The sequence below is a fragment of the Mustelus asterias genome, chromosome 1, assembly GCF_964213995.1.
Source record: "Mustelus asterias chromosome 1, sMusAst1.hap1.1, whole genome shotgun sequence".
NCBI lineage: Eukaryota > Metazoa > Chordata > Chondrichthyes > Carcharhiniformes > Triakidae > Mustelus > Mustelus asterias.
This window is the reverse complement of record NC_135801.1, coordinates 1,963,239-1,980,928: the sequence shown is the minus strand read 5'-3', so window position 1 is coordinate 1,980,928 and position 17,690 is coordinate 1,963,239. Positions and strand designations below refer to the sequence as shown.

The following is a 17,690-nucleotide window of genomic DNA, read 5'->3' as shown; positions in this document are numbered from 1 at the left end:
CACCATCGGTACTCCAGTTGCCTGGCTCCCTACAATTCCAAAGATCTGCTGTAAGAGGTGAAATTCCTCATCAATCCTGTTTTAAATGGGAGACCTCTTTTAGTGAAACTATGCTCCCTCATTCTAGATTCTCCCGCCAGGGGAAACATCCTGTCTGTCCACCCTATTATGGTCCTTCAGAATCGTCTGTTTTAATAAGACCATCTCTCATTCTTGTAAACTCTAAAGAATATCCATAATCTTTCCTAATTGTATCAATGAATGCTGCAATCCTGTACATGCGGGGACATGCAGTAAGTACGAGGAATGGAGACATAATTCATATTTGATGCTGTGACCTTATTTTTAATGAAATGTCACGATGACCTGATATCCTTTTGGGAAAATGCTCATCATTTACTGGTTTGAAGTTTGACCTGTTTTCTGTCTGGTACAATTGGGGTCACATTAGCAAGTTTATTCCGCAGATTGAGCTGACACTCAGTAATTTGTGATCTCAGCTCCATGAGGGAGAGTTGTTTCTTTCCGATAGGTGGGCAAGGGGATTTCCAGCCAAAGAACTTCACTCAAATTAGACTCCAACTGGTTTATAAAATGTATTTTCTCTAAGTACAAATTCTGCAGTTGTAATAATCATTTTGACTTTTTTTCCAGCTGACGGACCTTACCTGCAGATCGTAGAGCAACCCAAACAGGTAAAAGACCTCATCAACGTGTGTACCCCGCTCCATAACACACAACAACACATGTACCCCGCTCCAGAATGCACACAACACATGTACCCCACTCCATAACACACACATGTGTACCCCGCGCCATGACACACAACAGCACATGTACCCCGCTCCATAACACACGCAACAACACGTGTATCCCGCTCCATGACACACATCAGCATGTGTACCTCACTCCATAACACACATCAACACGTGTACCCCCCGCTCCATATCAAAGCTGCATTACTCGTGATAACACCAACTTGTACATCATTAGTCATGTTCCTTCTTTTTCTGGAATCTTACAGCACAGCATGATGGGCTGAATGGTGCTTGGTCTTTGAACGATTTATCCAATCAGCCCCACTAACCATTGCCCCGTCGCTCACTTGCTTTTCCCTCATTGATTTGCAAATTTCCCCTTTCCAACTTGTGCCTTTCGAAATCTACAATTGAATCTGTTTCCACTGCCCTTTACAATCCAGATCATAATTCACTTCATGAAAAAAAATCCTGATTTTCCCTCTGGAACTCCTGCCGATTGTCTTTAATCTGTGTCCTCTGGTGACAGACGCTGTCACCAGTGAAAATGTTTCTCTCTATCCACTCTGAGAAAACTCCATAGCATTTTGACCGCCTCTATTAAATTTCCCCTTAACCTTCTCTGCTCGAAGGAGAAGAAGCCCAATTTCTCCATTCTCTCCACATGAGCTGAAGTCCCTCAGTTTCTGGCGCCGCTCTAGTAAATCCCCTGCATCTTAATGTTCTTCCTAAAGTTCCCAGAATTGGACATCAGCCTCCGGCCGGGGTCTACCCAGAGTTCAGTGGTATTAGCTTCTGATTATAAAATGTTTGCACTGTGCTTGGACAATCCAATACAAGGTAAGGAAAGATGTGGAGATGCCGGCGTTGGACTGGGGTGGGCACAGTAAGAAGTCTCAACACCAGGGTTAAAGTCCAACAGGTTTATTTGGAATCAGGAGCTTTCAGAGCACTGCTCCTTCCTCCAGCCAGGGAAAGCTAGAGTCTGTTTTTGGACACAGATTGGACAGTTGATTTTAAAAAGCCACGTACCCTGTTTGAGAGCCTGTTACATTGCTGGATCGATTCCATTGGTTAGTAGGACATTTAAAGTTTATTTATTAGTCGCAAGTAGTCTTACTTAACACTGCAATGAAGCTACTGTGAAAATCCCATAGTCACCACACTCCGACGCCTGTTTGGATACACTGAGGGCGAATTTAGCACGGCCAGTGCACCTAACCAGCACATCTTTCGGACTGTGGGAGGAAGCCGGAGCACCCGGAGGAAACCCATGTAGACACGGGGAGAATGTGCAAACAGACAGTGACCCGAGCCGGGAATTGAACCCAGGTCCCTGGATCTGTGAGGCAGCAGTGCTAACCACTGTGCCACAGTGCCGCCACAAGGAATGATAGGGAAGTTTAGAAATAAATTAACAAGTTCTTGGTCAAATATGAGTCGTAATAGAGTGGAAGATGGAAATTTGATTTTCTACACAGCGAGTTGTGATCTGGAATGTGCTGCCGGAAAGGGCATTGGAAACAGATTCAACAGGAACTTTCAAAAGGGATTTGGATAATTACTTCAGGGGAAGAAATGCAAAACTGAGGGGAAAGGGCACAGAGAATGGGGATAATTGGATAGCCCTTTCAAAGTGCTGGTGGAGGCACAATGGGCTGAATGGCCTTCTGTCCTATCCGATTCTATTCTGTGGAGTCTATAAACTTATTTTAAGGGTTAATAGGTCACTACTTGATGAATATTAAGATTTATGGAGAAGAAGCAAAGAAAGTGGATTTCGGCTTTTGTGTCAAATCATAGCTCACTCACTAAATAAATAACACTTCCAAATCTGTTCTCACTGACAAGCTGTGAGCAGTGGCTGAGGGCTCCCGCTTGTGGCTAGTCTGGGACCTGGAGTGCAGTTTAGTTGATGGGGTGAATGTGACGTTTAAACATTTCCTCAGGACAAGCGAATCTTACAGAGATCCATTTGAAATCAGTCATTGAGATAAATGTCTATAGATTGGTGGCAGGTAAAGATGCCTGGATTATATTTTTGGGATGGACCAGGATATCAGAATTGGAAAAATCAGCAGGAAATGACCAGTTGTCTCAATGCTTTTGAAAAAGAGTTGTACATTTTTGGCACTTTCATCCAGGCAGGGAATGTCTTTCTGAGATTCTTTTGGAATGTACATGTAGTTGCCATTGCAGATTCTTGTTGAATTAGATGGATCAGCTAACTGGTTGTATATTGGGTACAGCCAGCACTCAGCTTGGTGCTGTTTCACTGTCACTTGTGGAGTTTGAAGATTGTTGATGTTGCTTCCGGTGTGGCCTTGACTTGTTATTTCATTGTTTCACTAGCCTGAGCTTTGTCTGATTAGTGAAAGTGCCCGTGTACCAGGGATTCTGAAGAAAAGGCGTCGATGAATAAAACAGATTATTATTCACAAACTTTTTCTAAACAATTTATTCTCTTCGGTTTTTATGATTTAAAGAGAAGCGGGGTCTGTTTGAACAGTAACAACCACAAGATCAACCACAAGTCCTTGATATTAACTTAGCAATGCCAGTAAATGACAGAGTTTTCTCGACATTGGACTTGTAATTCTGGCAAATATTCACAGTAGGAAGGAAGTCAATGTATGAAATACATGTCAGCACTGAAATGTGTACGTATACATCCCCAAATGATGATTATCTCAGTCTATTTAAGCTTCCTTTCACCATATTACAGAGAATGGTAACCGATGGTTCAGACTGACAGTGAGTGATAACTTGCACCGACCTTCCCAATCCAACTCCCCCATTCACATATCCATGCAAACATGCCAAGTGAGTGGGGTTCCCTGTTGTTAATTGAATTTATAATTAAGATTAAATCTGAGATCTAATATTTGCAGCAATAAAAATCTGATAAATGCAACTCTTCCCAGCTCCAATGAGACAAATGTTAGTGCAGGAGGAGTAATGTTTTGTTGAGGGTAAATTGATGGTAAATGTGAATCAGTCAATGTGTTGCTTTATTAAATTAAATGTAATTCATCATACTCCAAGAGTTAATCTTTATTTGGTAATATTGAATTACCTCACTTATGGGGAATTTTCTTCCTGCTTTCAAAACCAAACTGACTCTAAATGCATGAGGGACTGACTCTGAAACTGCTGCTGTGGCTTGGTATTTTCAATAAGCTCCCAGCCAGTAGACTGCAGTGGCCCCATGGTAACAGCGAAGGTGCTGGGACAAGTTGATGAGGTTCCTGAACTTTATAAACGCAGCATTGAGTACAAAAGCAGGGAGTTATGCTGAACCTTTACTCACCATTGGTTAGGCCTCAACTGGAATTGAATGTCCACTTTAGGCAGAGTGTCAATGGCTCAGAGAGGGCACAGGGAAGATTTGTCCAAATGATCCCAGGGATGAGGGACTGGGCTTTGTAAGAGACCGGAAAAGTTGGGATTGTCCTCGGAGAAGAGAAGGTTAAAGCATATTCGGAACCATGAAGAGTTTTGATAAAAATAAGGAGAAACTGTTTCCAGTGGTGGGAGAGTCGGGAACCAGAGGACACAGATTGAAGATAACTGGTGAAGTTTCAGTAGGAAATTTTGTCTCTTTCAATGCAGTGAGTTCTGATCTGGAATGTGCTGCCTGAAACCTGGAAACAGATTCAGTAGGAACTTTCAAAAGCGAATTGGGTAATAACTCGAAAAGGAGAAATTTGCAGTGCTTTGGGGAAATAGCAGGAACGAGTGGGGCTAATCAAAAGGTTTCTCAGTGTGCCAACATGTATATCATAGAATGGTTACAGCTCAGAAAGAGGCCATTCAGCCCATTATGTTCATGCTGGTTCTCTACAAAGGAAACGCACTGACTTGCACTCCCCTACCCTTTCCCTACAAGTCTGGCAATATTTCTTTTTGTGTTTATCCAATTCACTTCTGAAGGCCTCTTTTGAATCTGCCTCCACTATTCTCTCAGGTAGAACATTCCAAATTCTAACCACTCGCTGCATAAAGAAATGTTTTTCCTCGTGTAATTTCTTTTGCCAATCACCTTACATTGGCATCCTCTGGTTCTTGCCTCTTCAACCAATGGGAGCGGTTTCTCTCTATCTTCTCTGCCCAGACCCCTCCTAATTTTGAACATCTCGATCGAATCTCCTCTCAAGCTCCTCTCCTCCAGGGAAAACAACACGAGTTTCTCTGATCTATCCACGTAACTCAAACTCCTCAACCCTGGAACCATTTTGTAAATCTTTTCCACAACCTTTTCCTAAAGTTTTAATGTTTGTGATTGAATTGAATTATTCTCGGACACATTGGTGCTCATAATCCAATCTGATTCCTCTTTGTAGAGGGGCTTTCGTTTCCGTTACGGATGTGAGGGTCCGTCACATGGAGGGTTACCTGGTGCCTCGAGTGAGAAAAACAAGAAAACCTACCCAGCTGTTAAGGTCATTGCTTCAATATTCAAACTGTTTTACTTTCCGCATCAATCTTAAATATCTTGTTAAACGGGTTTGAATGGTTCCATCTGCCCTGGTACTTAATGTCTGTAAAAAAAAAACCTGAACTTTCACATTTTTGGGTCTGAGCAGAGACCAGGAGTTAGAACAAAGCCGGACCAGTGAATGTTTAGTATGTCTCGACATTGAAATAAATTTTCAGGGTATTTCTGTGGATTTTTGTTCGTTCAGCAAATGAGTTGGCAGATGGTGGGTGGAATTCTGACTGTAGAATTTATATTTAGAACATATTCAAATATGTATTTGATTCGATGTTTGTGTGGGCTTTGGGCATTGGTAAACAAGCCCCAGGCAGGAAATAACTTGGTGTTTAATAGTGTAAGCAGGAAATTTACCTCTGTAGTAAATGCTAATATTTTAGCGCAGAGATCTGTGATGGCAGAAGGTTTAAAAATACATGGATTTATTTGCTGTAAAATTTTGTCTGCATTATATGTTGTCAACAGAAAGCAGGAATTTCCTTGAATTTTATTTGTTACTGAAGGATAATCCTTCTGTTCCCCCTCGCTCCCACCATTTGTACTGAGGAGACGTCAAATCACTTTTTCAAAAGAAGCCAAGCCGATTGTGATCACTTAGTCAATTTTATACTTCTCTGATTTGAAGTATGGAACTCAAGTCAGTTCAACCTCTGGCTTCTGTTGTTTAATCAAATGTAGAGTTGAAAATGGGAAGCTAAAATGGGAACAAGGTTAGTGCTGAAGTTTAAATGCTAAAATATCAATGTCGGAGGAAATAGCAATCCCAAGAGGGAACTGTAGTCTTCGTATGGTTCCTCTAACCTAATCTCTTCTATTTTGTGCCTCACCTCAAAGACAGAATCCACTGCCAGTGATTTCTAATAACTTAAAATCATAGAATCTACAGTGCAGAAGGAGGCCATTTGGCCCATCGAGCCTGCACCGACAACAATCCTACCCAGGTCCTGTCCTGTGTGAACTTGTGATCACATAGCAGCTTTAATGTCGTAAGACTCTGTCTGAAGTCAAATTCTTATATACGTCTGGAGGTTCTCAGCTACAGATCTCTTGCCTTGCCGCTGAATATTTCCAGGTACTTTTCCAAGACTGATTTTAGCAGCGTCCGTCACTACGGGGTGAGGATGCGGCTTAATTCACAGGAATTACCTAATTCCAATAATTGACCTCTGACACCAGTGGAGTTGCCAAAAATGTACTTCATCTAGAAAGGAGGAGGCTGAGGGGTGGTCTTTAAAATTACGAAGGGGTTTAAGGGGATAAGCATTGAGAAGATACTTCCACCAGTGGGGGAGACCAGGAATAGAGGTCAGGGATATCAGACAGTCACCAATAAATCGAATTAGGAATTCAGGAGAAACGTCTTTATCCAGAGCGTGGTGAGAATATGGAGCTCGCTGTCACAGGGAGTGATGCAGGTGAATAGTATTGATATATTGAGGGGGAGCTAAACACGAGGGAGAATAGAAGGAGCTGATGGGAGATTAGATGAACTGCGGTGGATCAGATGTTAATTCTGTGCAGTTGATTAGCATTAACAGGAATTCAGTAGAAATAGGAACTGACTGAAGCTGGTGGTTGGGTTAGGAGGAGTATGTTTGTAAATGAAAGTTTTTGAAAGTGTGTAAAGATTGAATCCCGTTCCATCCATTGGCTGGGGGGGGGGGGGGGGCAGAGACCAGAACAAGGGGCAAAAACCTTAAAGTTAGACCCAGGCCACTCGGTGTGATGTCAGGAAGCATTTTAGTTACTAAAATAATTTTAGTTACATAAGGATATAAAGGATTATGAAACCAAAATGTGTTGATAAATTAAAATATACATCAAGCTTATGATCAAATGGTGGAACAAACTTGAGGGGCCGAATAGCCTCCTTGTTCTGTGTTCCTAACATATAATTTCTCCTCATTTCTACCAGTGTTTACTGGATGAACACAAAACCATTTGTAAATTAGAACATCTTTATTGTTGGAATAAGAAAGAGATGGTTTGTATGGTTTAAAACTTTCAAGTTCTGTGTTCCAAAACTGCTGTGATAGCTTCACTTCAGGAAAGCATGCTATCCCAATGGTTACATTACTGCTTAATCATTGAAATATTTATATGGGGCGGCACAGTAGCACAGTGGTTAGCACTGCTGCCTCACAGCACCAGGGAGCCAGGTTCAATTCCAGCCTCGGGTGACTGTCTGTGTGGAATCTGCACGTTCTCCCTGTGTCTGCATGGGTTTCCTCCGGGTGTTCCGGTTTCCACCCACACTCCAAAGATGTGCGGGTTAGGTGGATTGGTCATGGTAAATTGCCCCTTGGTGTCAGGGGGACTAACAGGGTGAATGTGTGGGGTTATGGGGATAGGGCCTGGGTGGGATTGTGTTTTTGGATCTTTCTATGGGTTTACCACAGGACCCAAGTCAAAACCTGAACCCTTCAAAGCAAAACTGTCAGTCGTGTTTGAATGGTTGAAAAAACAGTAATAAAGAGGCAGTAACTCCAGGTAAGCCCCAGAAGAGAATTGGGGAACTTTAAAGAAATAATTTAATGTGGAGAATCATTAGTAAATAGAATGTGAAGCTACAATTGGTTGTTGGAGTAGAGATTCTAACAGGATTTGAAAGTGAATTGGATATTTATTATGAAAGGATGTAGAGAAATGCATTTCATGTAAATTACTTGTATTGAAGAGCTAGCATTGGCACAGCTATGGAGGGCTGAATGGCCTTTATTTCACTGATATTCCAGTAAACCTGCTGTGTAGGGTTTTTCAGTTTTTGTAATTCTCACAACCACTTCAGAACATTATTTCCATGTTTTTGTATGGTTTAAATTAGCAGAAAAGAAATACACACTGGGAGAGTTGACGGTGCTATTCTGAGAGCTCTGAGCTGCTGTTAGTGTGGGGGGAAATCCCCGGTATTTCCGAGATGCACAATACAGCCATGTGGCAGTAAGCAGCTAATGTATCTTTGGTTCCTCTTCAGGGAACTGCATGTGACTCAAGAGCTGCAACGCTTTCATAATCTGGAATATTCTGCCAGGGACACATGGCCCTTTGTGTCGAAAACTGGGAAGTTCCCCGGGTATCATTAGTGGAGCCCCTCTCAACATGTTGTGAAATTGCAATAATTGATGAAATATTTCTGAATGTTGATGTTGTTTGTGGTGCCGTACGCCATTTTAAATGACCCTGTCATGAAATTTAATTGGGACAGAAAGGAGAATGATTCAGTAATTGATGAGCAGACGGATTTAAAAATCTGTCTTCCACCTTTTGAGATGTTAAGCCAAGCCCCCATTTCGCCTCATCAGATGGAAATAAAAGGCCCAATGACAGGAACTGGGGCTCAGAGAGAACCCCTGACGTCCGGGACAACACCCCTCCTCCTCCTCTCTCTCTCTCTCTCTCTCTCTCCCCCCCCCCCCCCAATCACTCCCGCCCAAACCACATTAATCAACGACTTCCCATGTTTGTGGATTTTGCTCCCTACACAAGTGACTACATTTCAAATAATAATTCACTTGTGAAGTGCTTTTGGCTAGTTTGAAGATGTGCTCAGATGTTTGGAGCTGCAGTTCTATCCCTGCCTTTCCTGAAGGTGAAATTTTCCACTAGTGGAGATCACTGATTGAAGCAAAGTGTCCACGGGAGGTGACACTAGAAATAATCACTCTTAGATGTGGCTTATCGGGACTTTTCCCCAGGTGTAGACAAGATGCAGAAAGCGAGTAGGAAATCCTTTGTTTATCACTCCTACTTGTGGCAAATTGTCCAATAGCACATTGCATCCATCAATCTGAGACTAACACATGAGAAAGTAAACACTCAGAGTCAGAGGTTTACAGCATGGAAACAGGCCCTTCGGCCCAACTTGTCCATGCCGCCCTTTTTTTTAAACCCCTAAGCTAATCCCAATTGCCCACATTTGGCACATATCCCTCTATACCCATTGTACCCATATAACTATCTAAATGTTTTTAAAAGACAAAATTGTAGCCGCCTCTACTACTATCTCTGGCAGTTGTTCCAGACACTCACCACCCTCTGTGTGAAAAAATTGCCCCTCTGGACACTTTTGTATCTCTCCCCTCTCGCCTTAAACTTATGCCCTCCAGTTTTAGACTCCCCTAACTTTGGGAAAAGATATTGGCTATCTAGCTGATCTGTGCCCCACATTATTTTATAGACCTCTATAAGATCACTCCTCAGCCTTCTACGCTGCAGAGAAAAAAGTCCCAGTCTACCCAGCCTCTCCATATAACGCAAACCATCAAGTCCCAGTAGCATCCTAGTAAATCTTTTCTGCACTCTTTCTAGTTTAATAATATCCTTTCTATATTAGGGTGACCAGAACTGCACACAGTATTCCAAGTGTGGCCTTACCAATGTCTTGTACAACTTCAACAAGACGTCCCAACTCCTGTATTCAATGTTCTGACTGATGAAACCAAGCATGCTGAATGCCTTCTTCACCACTCTGTCCACCTGTAACTCCACTTTCAAGGAGCTATGAACATGTACCCCAGACCTCTTTGTTCTGTAACTCTCCCCAACGCCCTACCATTCTTGGTGTCATCTGCAAACTTACTAACCATGCCTCCTGTATTCTCATCCAAATCATTAACATAAATGACAAATAACAGTGGGCCCAGCACTGACCCCTGAGGCACACTGCTGGTCACAGGCCTCCAGTTTGAAAAACAACCCTCTACAACCACCCTCTGGCTTCTGTCAAGAACGGGTTAAAGTCCAACAGGTTTATTTGGTAGTGAACGGCACTGGCTTTCGGAGCGCTGCTCCTTCGTCAGATGGAGTGGAAATCTGCTCTCAAACAGGGCACAGAGACACAAAATCAAGTTACGGAATACTGATTAGAATGCGAATCTCTACAGCCAACCAGGTCTTAAAGATACAGACAATGTGTCTGTATCATTGTCTGTATCATTGTCAGACACATTAGGTTTATAAAATGATGAAGGGGATAGATAGAGTGAACGTTCAAAGACTATTTCCTTTGGTGGATGGAGCTATTACAAGGGGGCATAACTATAGGGTTCATGGTGGGAGATATAGGAAGGATATCAGAGGTAGGTTCTTTACGCAGAGAGTGGTTGGGGTGTGGAATGGACTGCCTGCAGTGATAGTGGAGTCAGACACTTTAGGAACATTTAAGCGGTTATTGGATAGGCACATGGAGCACACCAGGATGATAGGGAGTGGGATAGCTTGATCTTGGTTTCAGATAAAGCTCGGCACAACATCGTGGGCCGAAGGGCCTGTCCTGTGCTGTACTGTTCTATGTTCCACATTGTCTGTATCTTTGAGACTTGGTTGGCTGTAGAGATTTGCATTCTAATCAGTATTCTGTAACTTGATTTTGTGTCTCTGTGCTCTGTTTGAGAGCAGACTTCCACTCTATCTGACGAAGGAGTAGCGCTCCGAAAGCTAGTGGCGTTTGCTACCAAATAAACCTGTTGGACTTTAACCTGGTGTTGTTAGACTCCTTACTGTGTTTACCCCAGTCCAACGCCGGCATTTCTACATTCTGTGAAGAACACCAGGTTTAACCTGGTGTTGTGAGACTTCTTACTGTGTTTACCCCAATCCAATGCCGACATCTCCACATTCTGTCAAGAAGCCAATTTTGTATCCATTTAGATACCTCACCCTGGATCCCGTAAGATTTAACTTTATGCAACAACCTACCATGTGGTACCTTGTCAAAGGCCTTGCTGAAGCACATGTAGACAACATCAATTGCACTGCCCTCATCTACCACCTTGGTTACCCCTTCAAAAAACTCAATCAAATTTGTGAGACATGATTTTCCACTCACAAAGCCATGCTGACTGACCCTCATCAGTCCTTGCGTCTCTAAATGCCTGTAGATCCTGTCTCTCAAAATACCTTCCAACAATTTACCCACCGCAGATTTTAGGGCTCTTCACAACTATTTTCCAAATCTTTACCTACTGAATATTACAGTTTTAAAAGAAAGAAAATCACTTAATATTTTCATCCAGTCATTGATGTTCTTAAGTTTATTTATTAGTGTCACAAGTAAGCTTACATTAACACTGCAATGAAGTTACTGTGAAAATCCCCTAGTTGCACTAGGTGCCCGTTCGGGCACATTGAGGGAGAATTTAGCAGGTCCAATGCACCTAACCAGCGCTTCTTTTGGGCTGTGGGAGGAAACCCTAGGAAATCCATGTGGACATGGGGAGAACGTACAGACTCCGCACAGACAGTGACCCAAGCAGGAATCAAACCCGAGGCCCTGGCACTGTGAGGCAGCAATGCTAACCACTGTGCCACCCCCACAGCCTGACTATGTAAATAAACTCAAAAATCAGGAGTGAGAATGATTAATCAAATGGTAGCTCCGTTCCTTCACTCCAGTGACGCTCTGATCATTTGGTTTCTATGCACAGCAGATTCTAATGATACATCAGTGTCATAATCCTGTGGTGTTTAGTCCACCCTAGTCCCTTTCGCACACTGCAAAACAATGACATTATTGCATTTATTTGATCATTTACAAAATGAATTTTTGTGATTTGCAGAAAACTGTACAAATAAGACATAAACCTTTGAATGCAAGTTTGATCTTTTTAAGTAATGCTGGTGTCGGTGACGCTGGTGTCGGTGACGCTGGTGTCGGTGACGCTGGTGTCGGTGACGCTGGTGTCGGTGACGCTGGTGTCGGTGACGCTGGTGTCGGTGACGCTGGTGTCGGTGACGCTGGTGTCGGTGACGCTGGTGTCGGTGACGCTGGTGTCGGTGGCGCTGGTGTCGGTGACGCTGGTGTCGGTGGTGCTGGTGTCGGTGGTGCTGGTGTCGGTGGCGCTGGTGTCGGTGGCGCTGGTGTCGGTGACGCTGGTGTCGGTGGTGCTGGTGTCGGTGGTGCTGGTGTCGGTGGCGCTGGTGTCGGTGACGCTGGTGTCGGTGGCGCTGGTGTCGGTGGCGCTGGTGTCGGTGACGCTGGTGTCGGTGACGCTGGTGTCGGTGGTGCTGGTGTCGGTGGTGCTGGTGTCGGTGGCGCTGGTGTCGGTGACGCTGGTGTCGGTGGCGCTGGTGTCGGTGGCGCTGGTGTCGGTGGCGCTGGTGTCGGTGGCGCTGGTGTCGGTGACGCTGGTGTCGGTGACGCTGGTGTCGGTGACGCTGGTGTCGGTGGCGCTGGTGTCGGTGGCGCTGGTGTCGGTGGCGCTGGTGTCGGTGGCGCTGGTGTCGGTGGCGCTGGTGTCGGTGGCGCTGGTGTCGGTGGCGCTGGTGTCGGTGGCGCTGGTGTCGGTGGTGCTGGTGTCGGTGGTGCTGGTGTCGGTGGTGCTGGTGTCGGTGACGCTGGTGTCGGTGACGCTGGTGTCGGTGGCGCTGGTGTCGGTGACGCTGGTGTCGGTGGCGCTGGTGTCGGTGGCGCTGGTGTCGGTGGCGCTGGTGTCGGTGGCGCTGGTGTCGGTGGCGCTGGTGTCGGTGGCGCTGGTGTCGGTGGCGCTGGTGTCGGTGACGCTGGTGTCGGTGGTGCTGGTGTCGGTGGTGCTGGTGTCGGTGGTGCTGGTGTCGGTGGCGCTGGTGTCGGTGACGCTGGTGTCGGTGGCGCTGGTGTCGGTGGCGCTGGTGTCGGTGGCGCTGGTGTCGGTGACGCTGGTGTCGGTGACGCTGGTGTCGGTGACGCTGGTGTCGGTGGCGCTGGTGTCGGTGGCGCTGGTGTCGGTGGCGCTGGTGTCGGTGGCGCTGGTGACGCTGGTGTCGGTGACGCTGGTGTCGGTGACGCTGGTGTCGGTGACGCTGGTGTCGGTGACGCTGGTGTCGGTGACGCTGGTGTCGGTGGCGCTGGTGTCGGTGGCGCTGGTGTCGGTGACGCTGGTGTCGGTGACGCTGGTGTCGGTGACGCTGGTGTCGGTGACGCTGGTGTCGGTGACGCTGGTGTCGGTGACGCTGGTGTCGGTGACGCTGGTGTCGGTGACGCTGGTGTCGGTGACGCTGGTGTCGGTGACGCTGGTGTCGGTGACGCTGGCGTCGGTGACGCTGGCGTCGGTGACGCTGGCGTCGGTGGTTTATTCGCAGAGGCAGAAAATATGTAAAATTTAAATTGTATCATCTCAAATCTCGCACACATCATCATATAATTTGCTGTTTTGTACAGGCACATTATTTATCACATTGCCAGTCATGTTGCAGTCTCGGGGAAGGTGAGGAGATCTGATCTTATTGAATGAACAGACTGAGGGACCAAATCACCACCTCCAAATCCTAGTTCTTATGATTTTACTGATTGGCTTAAAAATCCTGCTAATATAAATCACAGATCACTGATAAAATGACTAATTGTTTGAAAAATGAGAAACAGGAGGAGGCCATTCAGCCCCTCTTCTATTAGAGTCATAGACGTTTACAGCATGGAAAAGGGCCCTTCGGCCCAACTTGTCCATGCTGCCCCTTTGTTAAACACCTAAGCTAGTCCCAATTGCCCGTGTTTGATCCATATCCCTCTATACCCATCTTACCCATGTAACTGTCTAAACGTTTTTTAAAAGACAAAATTCTAACCACCTCTACTACTATCTCTGGCAACTCGTTCCAGACACTCATCACCCTCTGTGTGAAAAAAGAGGCTGATTACATGGCTGATTTTTATCTTGGCTCCATCTACTCCCTTGGTTCCATAACCTCAGTCCAACATCTAGCAAAAGTCTATCAATGTTGGGTTTGACATTTCTAATTGGTGCCTAGATTCAACAGCTGTCTTTGGGGAGAGAATTCCAGATTTGCATTGCCCTTTGTGTGAAGAAGTGCTTCCCGACATCAGCCCTGAATGGCCTGCCTCTCGTTTGGAAGTTCTATACCCTTCCCCCCCCCCCCCCCCCCCCCCCCCCACCCCCTTATCCACTATCGCAGATATGGAATCCACTAATGAACAAAATAAAGGTGGGGGAATTGTGATGTCCCAAGATAAATGTTTACCATGATGCGGATATTGTGTGTTTTTTGTGTTAATCCCTGACAGTGATGAGTGTACTGAGTGAAGCTGTGGCTGTGTATTCCACAATGCTGTCAGTGAATTATTTTAAGCTGCAGAAATGGGCAGCCTGTTGGGAACATGTCGGTATGCAGCATCTGTCCCAGCTTCAGGAATTGTTCAGGACTGGGAAGCTCTTGTGTGAAATGAGCCAGTGCAGCTTCCAGCGTAGATCTCCAGTTCATTGACATCAATGTACAATCTCTCTCTTGATATAAAATCCTATGATCTCAGCGGAAAATCAGCAGGACTTTTCCGAGGTGGAGAATGGACAAATTCATGCTGGTACTGCCTGAGGTTGGAGTTGAGGGCCATTGTCTGGTTTACATGGAAGAAGCTTCACTCCATGTCTCTGCTCCTCCAATTCTGACCGTTTGGACATCCCAGATTTTACTCCTTCCACCACTGGAGGCCCTAAGCTCTGGAACTTCCTTCCTAACCCTCTCCACCACTCTGTCCCTCTCCTTTAAGATGCTCTTTACACCTATCTCTTTAACTAAAATCAAAGAATCCCTACAATGCAGAAGGAGGCCACTCGGCCCATTGACTCTGCACCGACCACAATCCCACCCAGGCCCACTCCCTTGATCCCGCATAATTACCCCGCTAATCCCCTGACACTAGGCTCAATTTAGAATGACCAATCAACCGAACTCGCACATCTTTGGAGTGTGGGAGGAAACCGGAGCACCCGGAGGAAACCCACGCAGACACGGGGAGAATGTGCAAACTCCACACAGACAGTGAGCCAAGTCGGGAATTGAACCCGGGTCCCTGGCGCTGTGAGGCAGCAGTGCTAACCACTGTGCTGCCCCGGGTCCCTGGCGCTGTGAGGCAGCAGTGCTAATCACTGTGCTGCCCCGGGTCCCTGGCGCTGTGAGGCAGCAGTGCTAACCACTATGCCGTCCCAAAGCTAAGCTTTTGGTTACCTGCCTTAATTTCTCTTTGTGTATCTCAGCATCAAAGATTGTTTGATGTCATTGCCCGGAAGCACTTTGGGATTTTTCAATATGTTAAACGTGCTATGTAAATGCAGGCTGTCTTTAGTGACCTTTGAAAGGTTGTCCTGGTAACGTTGGAGGTTATAGAAATGTGGTCAGAAAACCAGGGTTTGCAAATGGTGTGAGTTGTCATTGTCTGAATGTTCCAACTACCTCACTGCTCAACTGGTCATAGCAAAACTAACCAACTTGTTAACTGGTTGTGAAACTGACCACCATCCATTTGGGACACCGCAGACAGCTGTTTATTCACTAAGTACACCTCAGTGATGTAGACAGGATAGCCCGTATGTTGTGCCTGCTTTTTGTGCCCATGAAGATATTAATATTGGAAAGTGGACAATGATTTCCCCCATGTTGGGGTCAGAACATTGAGCACCAACTTTGCCCTCTGCTCCTCCTGCACCAGGGCTATTTTTCCCATCCTTGCTGGAATCTTGCCATTGGGAAGATAGACTGTTCATTTAGTGAGAGTTGCAGCTAATTTCTAAGTACACGAGAACAGCCAAATCTCCTGAGTACACACCATCCAAAACACGGGAAGATTTACATTTCGATAGTGCCTGTCAGGGAGTCTTAAAGAGCTTTATTGGCAGTGAAAGCCTTTTTTTTTAAAAATACATTTTTATTTAAGATTTTTTTTCATTTTACACAAAAAATGCAACAAACTGTCTCAGATTGGTTCAGTACAGGATCATTTTCAAACAAATACAAGTAGTAAGAGAGAGAGAGAGAAACAAATAACCAACACAGCTGGTTCAGATTATTGATTGTATACAGCACCGCTCACCACACAAATAACAAAACGATATATCGAAGGAAGGGGCGATATCAGGATAACCGGGTACAGCCACAACAGGCTCAGCGATGCACAACCAAGCTCGCGGGATAACGGAGACAGAGCCACAGAACTTGCAGAACACCTTGCAGAAGTAAACTGAACAATGCGGAGCCCAGAGCTTTAAGGGTCCCAAACTTTCCGGAATGAATCTGATTTAGCTCGAAATAAGCAAGTCAAAATTGGAGAAAAGAGTGTAAATTAATTAGATTTCCTCTCCAACACATGGACCGTTCACCAAGCCTTTAGAGCCATAGAGGTTTACAGCATGGAAACAGGCCCTTCGGCCCAACTTGTCCATGCCGCCCTTTTTTTTTTAAACCCCTAAGCTAATCCCAATTGCCCGCATTTGGCCCATATCCCTCTATACCCATCGTACCCTGTAACTATCTAAATGCTTTTTAAAAGATAAAATTGTACCCGCCTCTACTACTACCTCTGGCAGCTTGTTCCAGACACTCACCACCCTGTGTGTGAAAAAATTGCCCTTCTGGACACTTTTGTATCTCTCCCCTCTCACCTTAAACCTATGCCCTCTAGTTTTAGACTCCCCTACCCTTGGAAAAGACATTGACTATCTAACTTGTCTATTCCCCTCATTATTTTATAGACCTCTATAAGGTCACCCCTCAGCCTCCTACACTCCAGAGAAAAAAATCCCAGTCTATTCAGCCTCTCCTTAAAACTCAATCCATCAGGTCCCGGTAGCATCCTAGTAAATCTTTTCTGCACTCTTTCTAGTTTAATAATATCCTTTTTCTAATAGGGTGACCAGAATTGCACACACTATTCCAAGTGTGGCCTTACCAATGTCTTGTACAATTTCAACAAGACGTCCCAATTCCTGTATTCAATGTTCTGACCGATGAAAACAAGCATGCTGAATGCCTTCTTCACCACTCTGTCCACCTGTGACTCCACTTTCAAGGAGCTATGAGCATGTACCCCTCGATCCCTTTGTTCTGTAACTCTCCCCAACACCCTACCATTAACTGAGTAAGTCCTGCCCTGGTTCAATCTACCAAAATGCATTACCTCACATTTGTCTAAATTAAACTCCATCTGCCACTCGTCAGCCCACTGGCCCAATTGATCAAGATCCCGCTGCAATTGGAGATAACCTTCCTCACTGTCCACCATGCCACCAATCTTGGTGTCATCTGCAAACTTACTAACCATGCCTCCTATATTCTCATCTAAATCATTAATATGTTAATAATAGGATTGTCACAAGTATCTAACACTACCTAGGGTCCCTAAAAAAAAAAAGTGATTGCAAGGAATACAAGGACAGAGCAGCTTCAACATCAAGTCATGTGGAGGAAGGCTCTCCCCTCACCCATTCACATATAAATCCAAGGTGGGAGGCTAATTGGAACATTTTAATATTTGGCATTTCCAGCCCTCCCTGGAACCAGGCAACTGCAGCTGAGCTCCTCTTAAACCAGGCTGCTTTTTCCAAACAAAACAACGAAACAGCCCATAGATTTCTTTAATGACCTTAGCGGATAACAGGATAGGGATCGCTGCAGAAGATAAAGAAGCCTGGGCAACACATTCATCTTAATCAAGGCAACCGTACCCAATC

The 17,690-nt window shown here is 45.2% G+C and overlaps 1 protein-coding gene across 1 annotated transcript in view; it reads left to right on the top strand.

Annotated features, from left to right (window-relative positions):
* The window catches only part of nfkb1 (nuclear factor of kappa light polypeptide gene enhancer in B-cells 1), a 102,497-nt gene that overhangs the window by 28,401 nt on the left and 56,406 nt on the right, over positions 1–17,690 (top strand). Inside the window, exons 4-5 of the mRNA XM_078201483.1 lie at positions 655–695; positions 5,102–5,200. Coding sequence (XP_078057609.1) covers positions 655–695; positions 5,102–5,200 — 140 coding nt within the window. The remainder of the gene's footprint in view (positions 1–654; positions 696–5,101; positions 5,201–17,690) is intronic.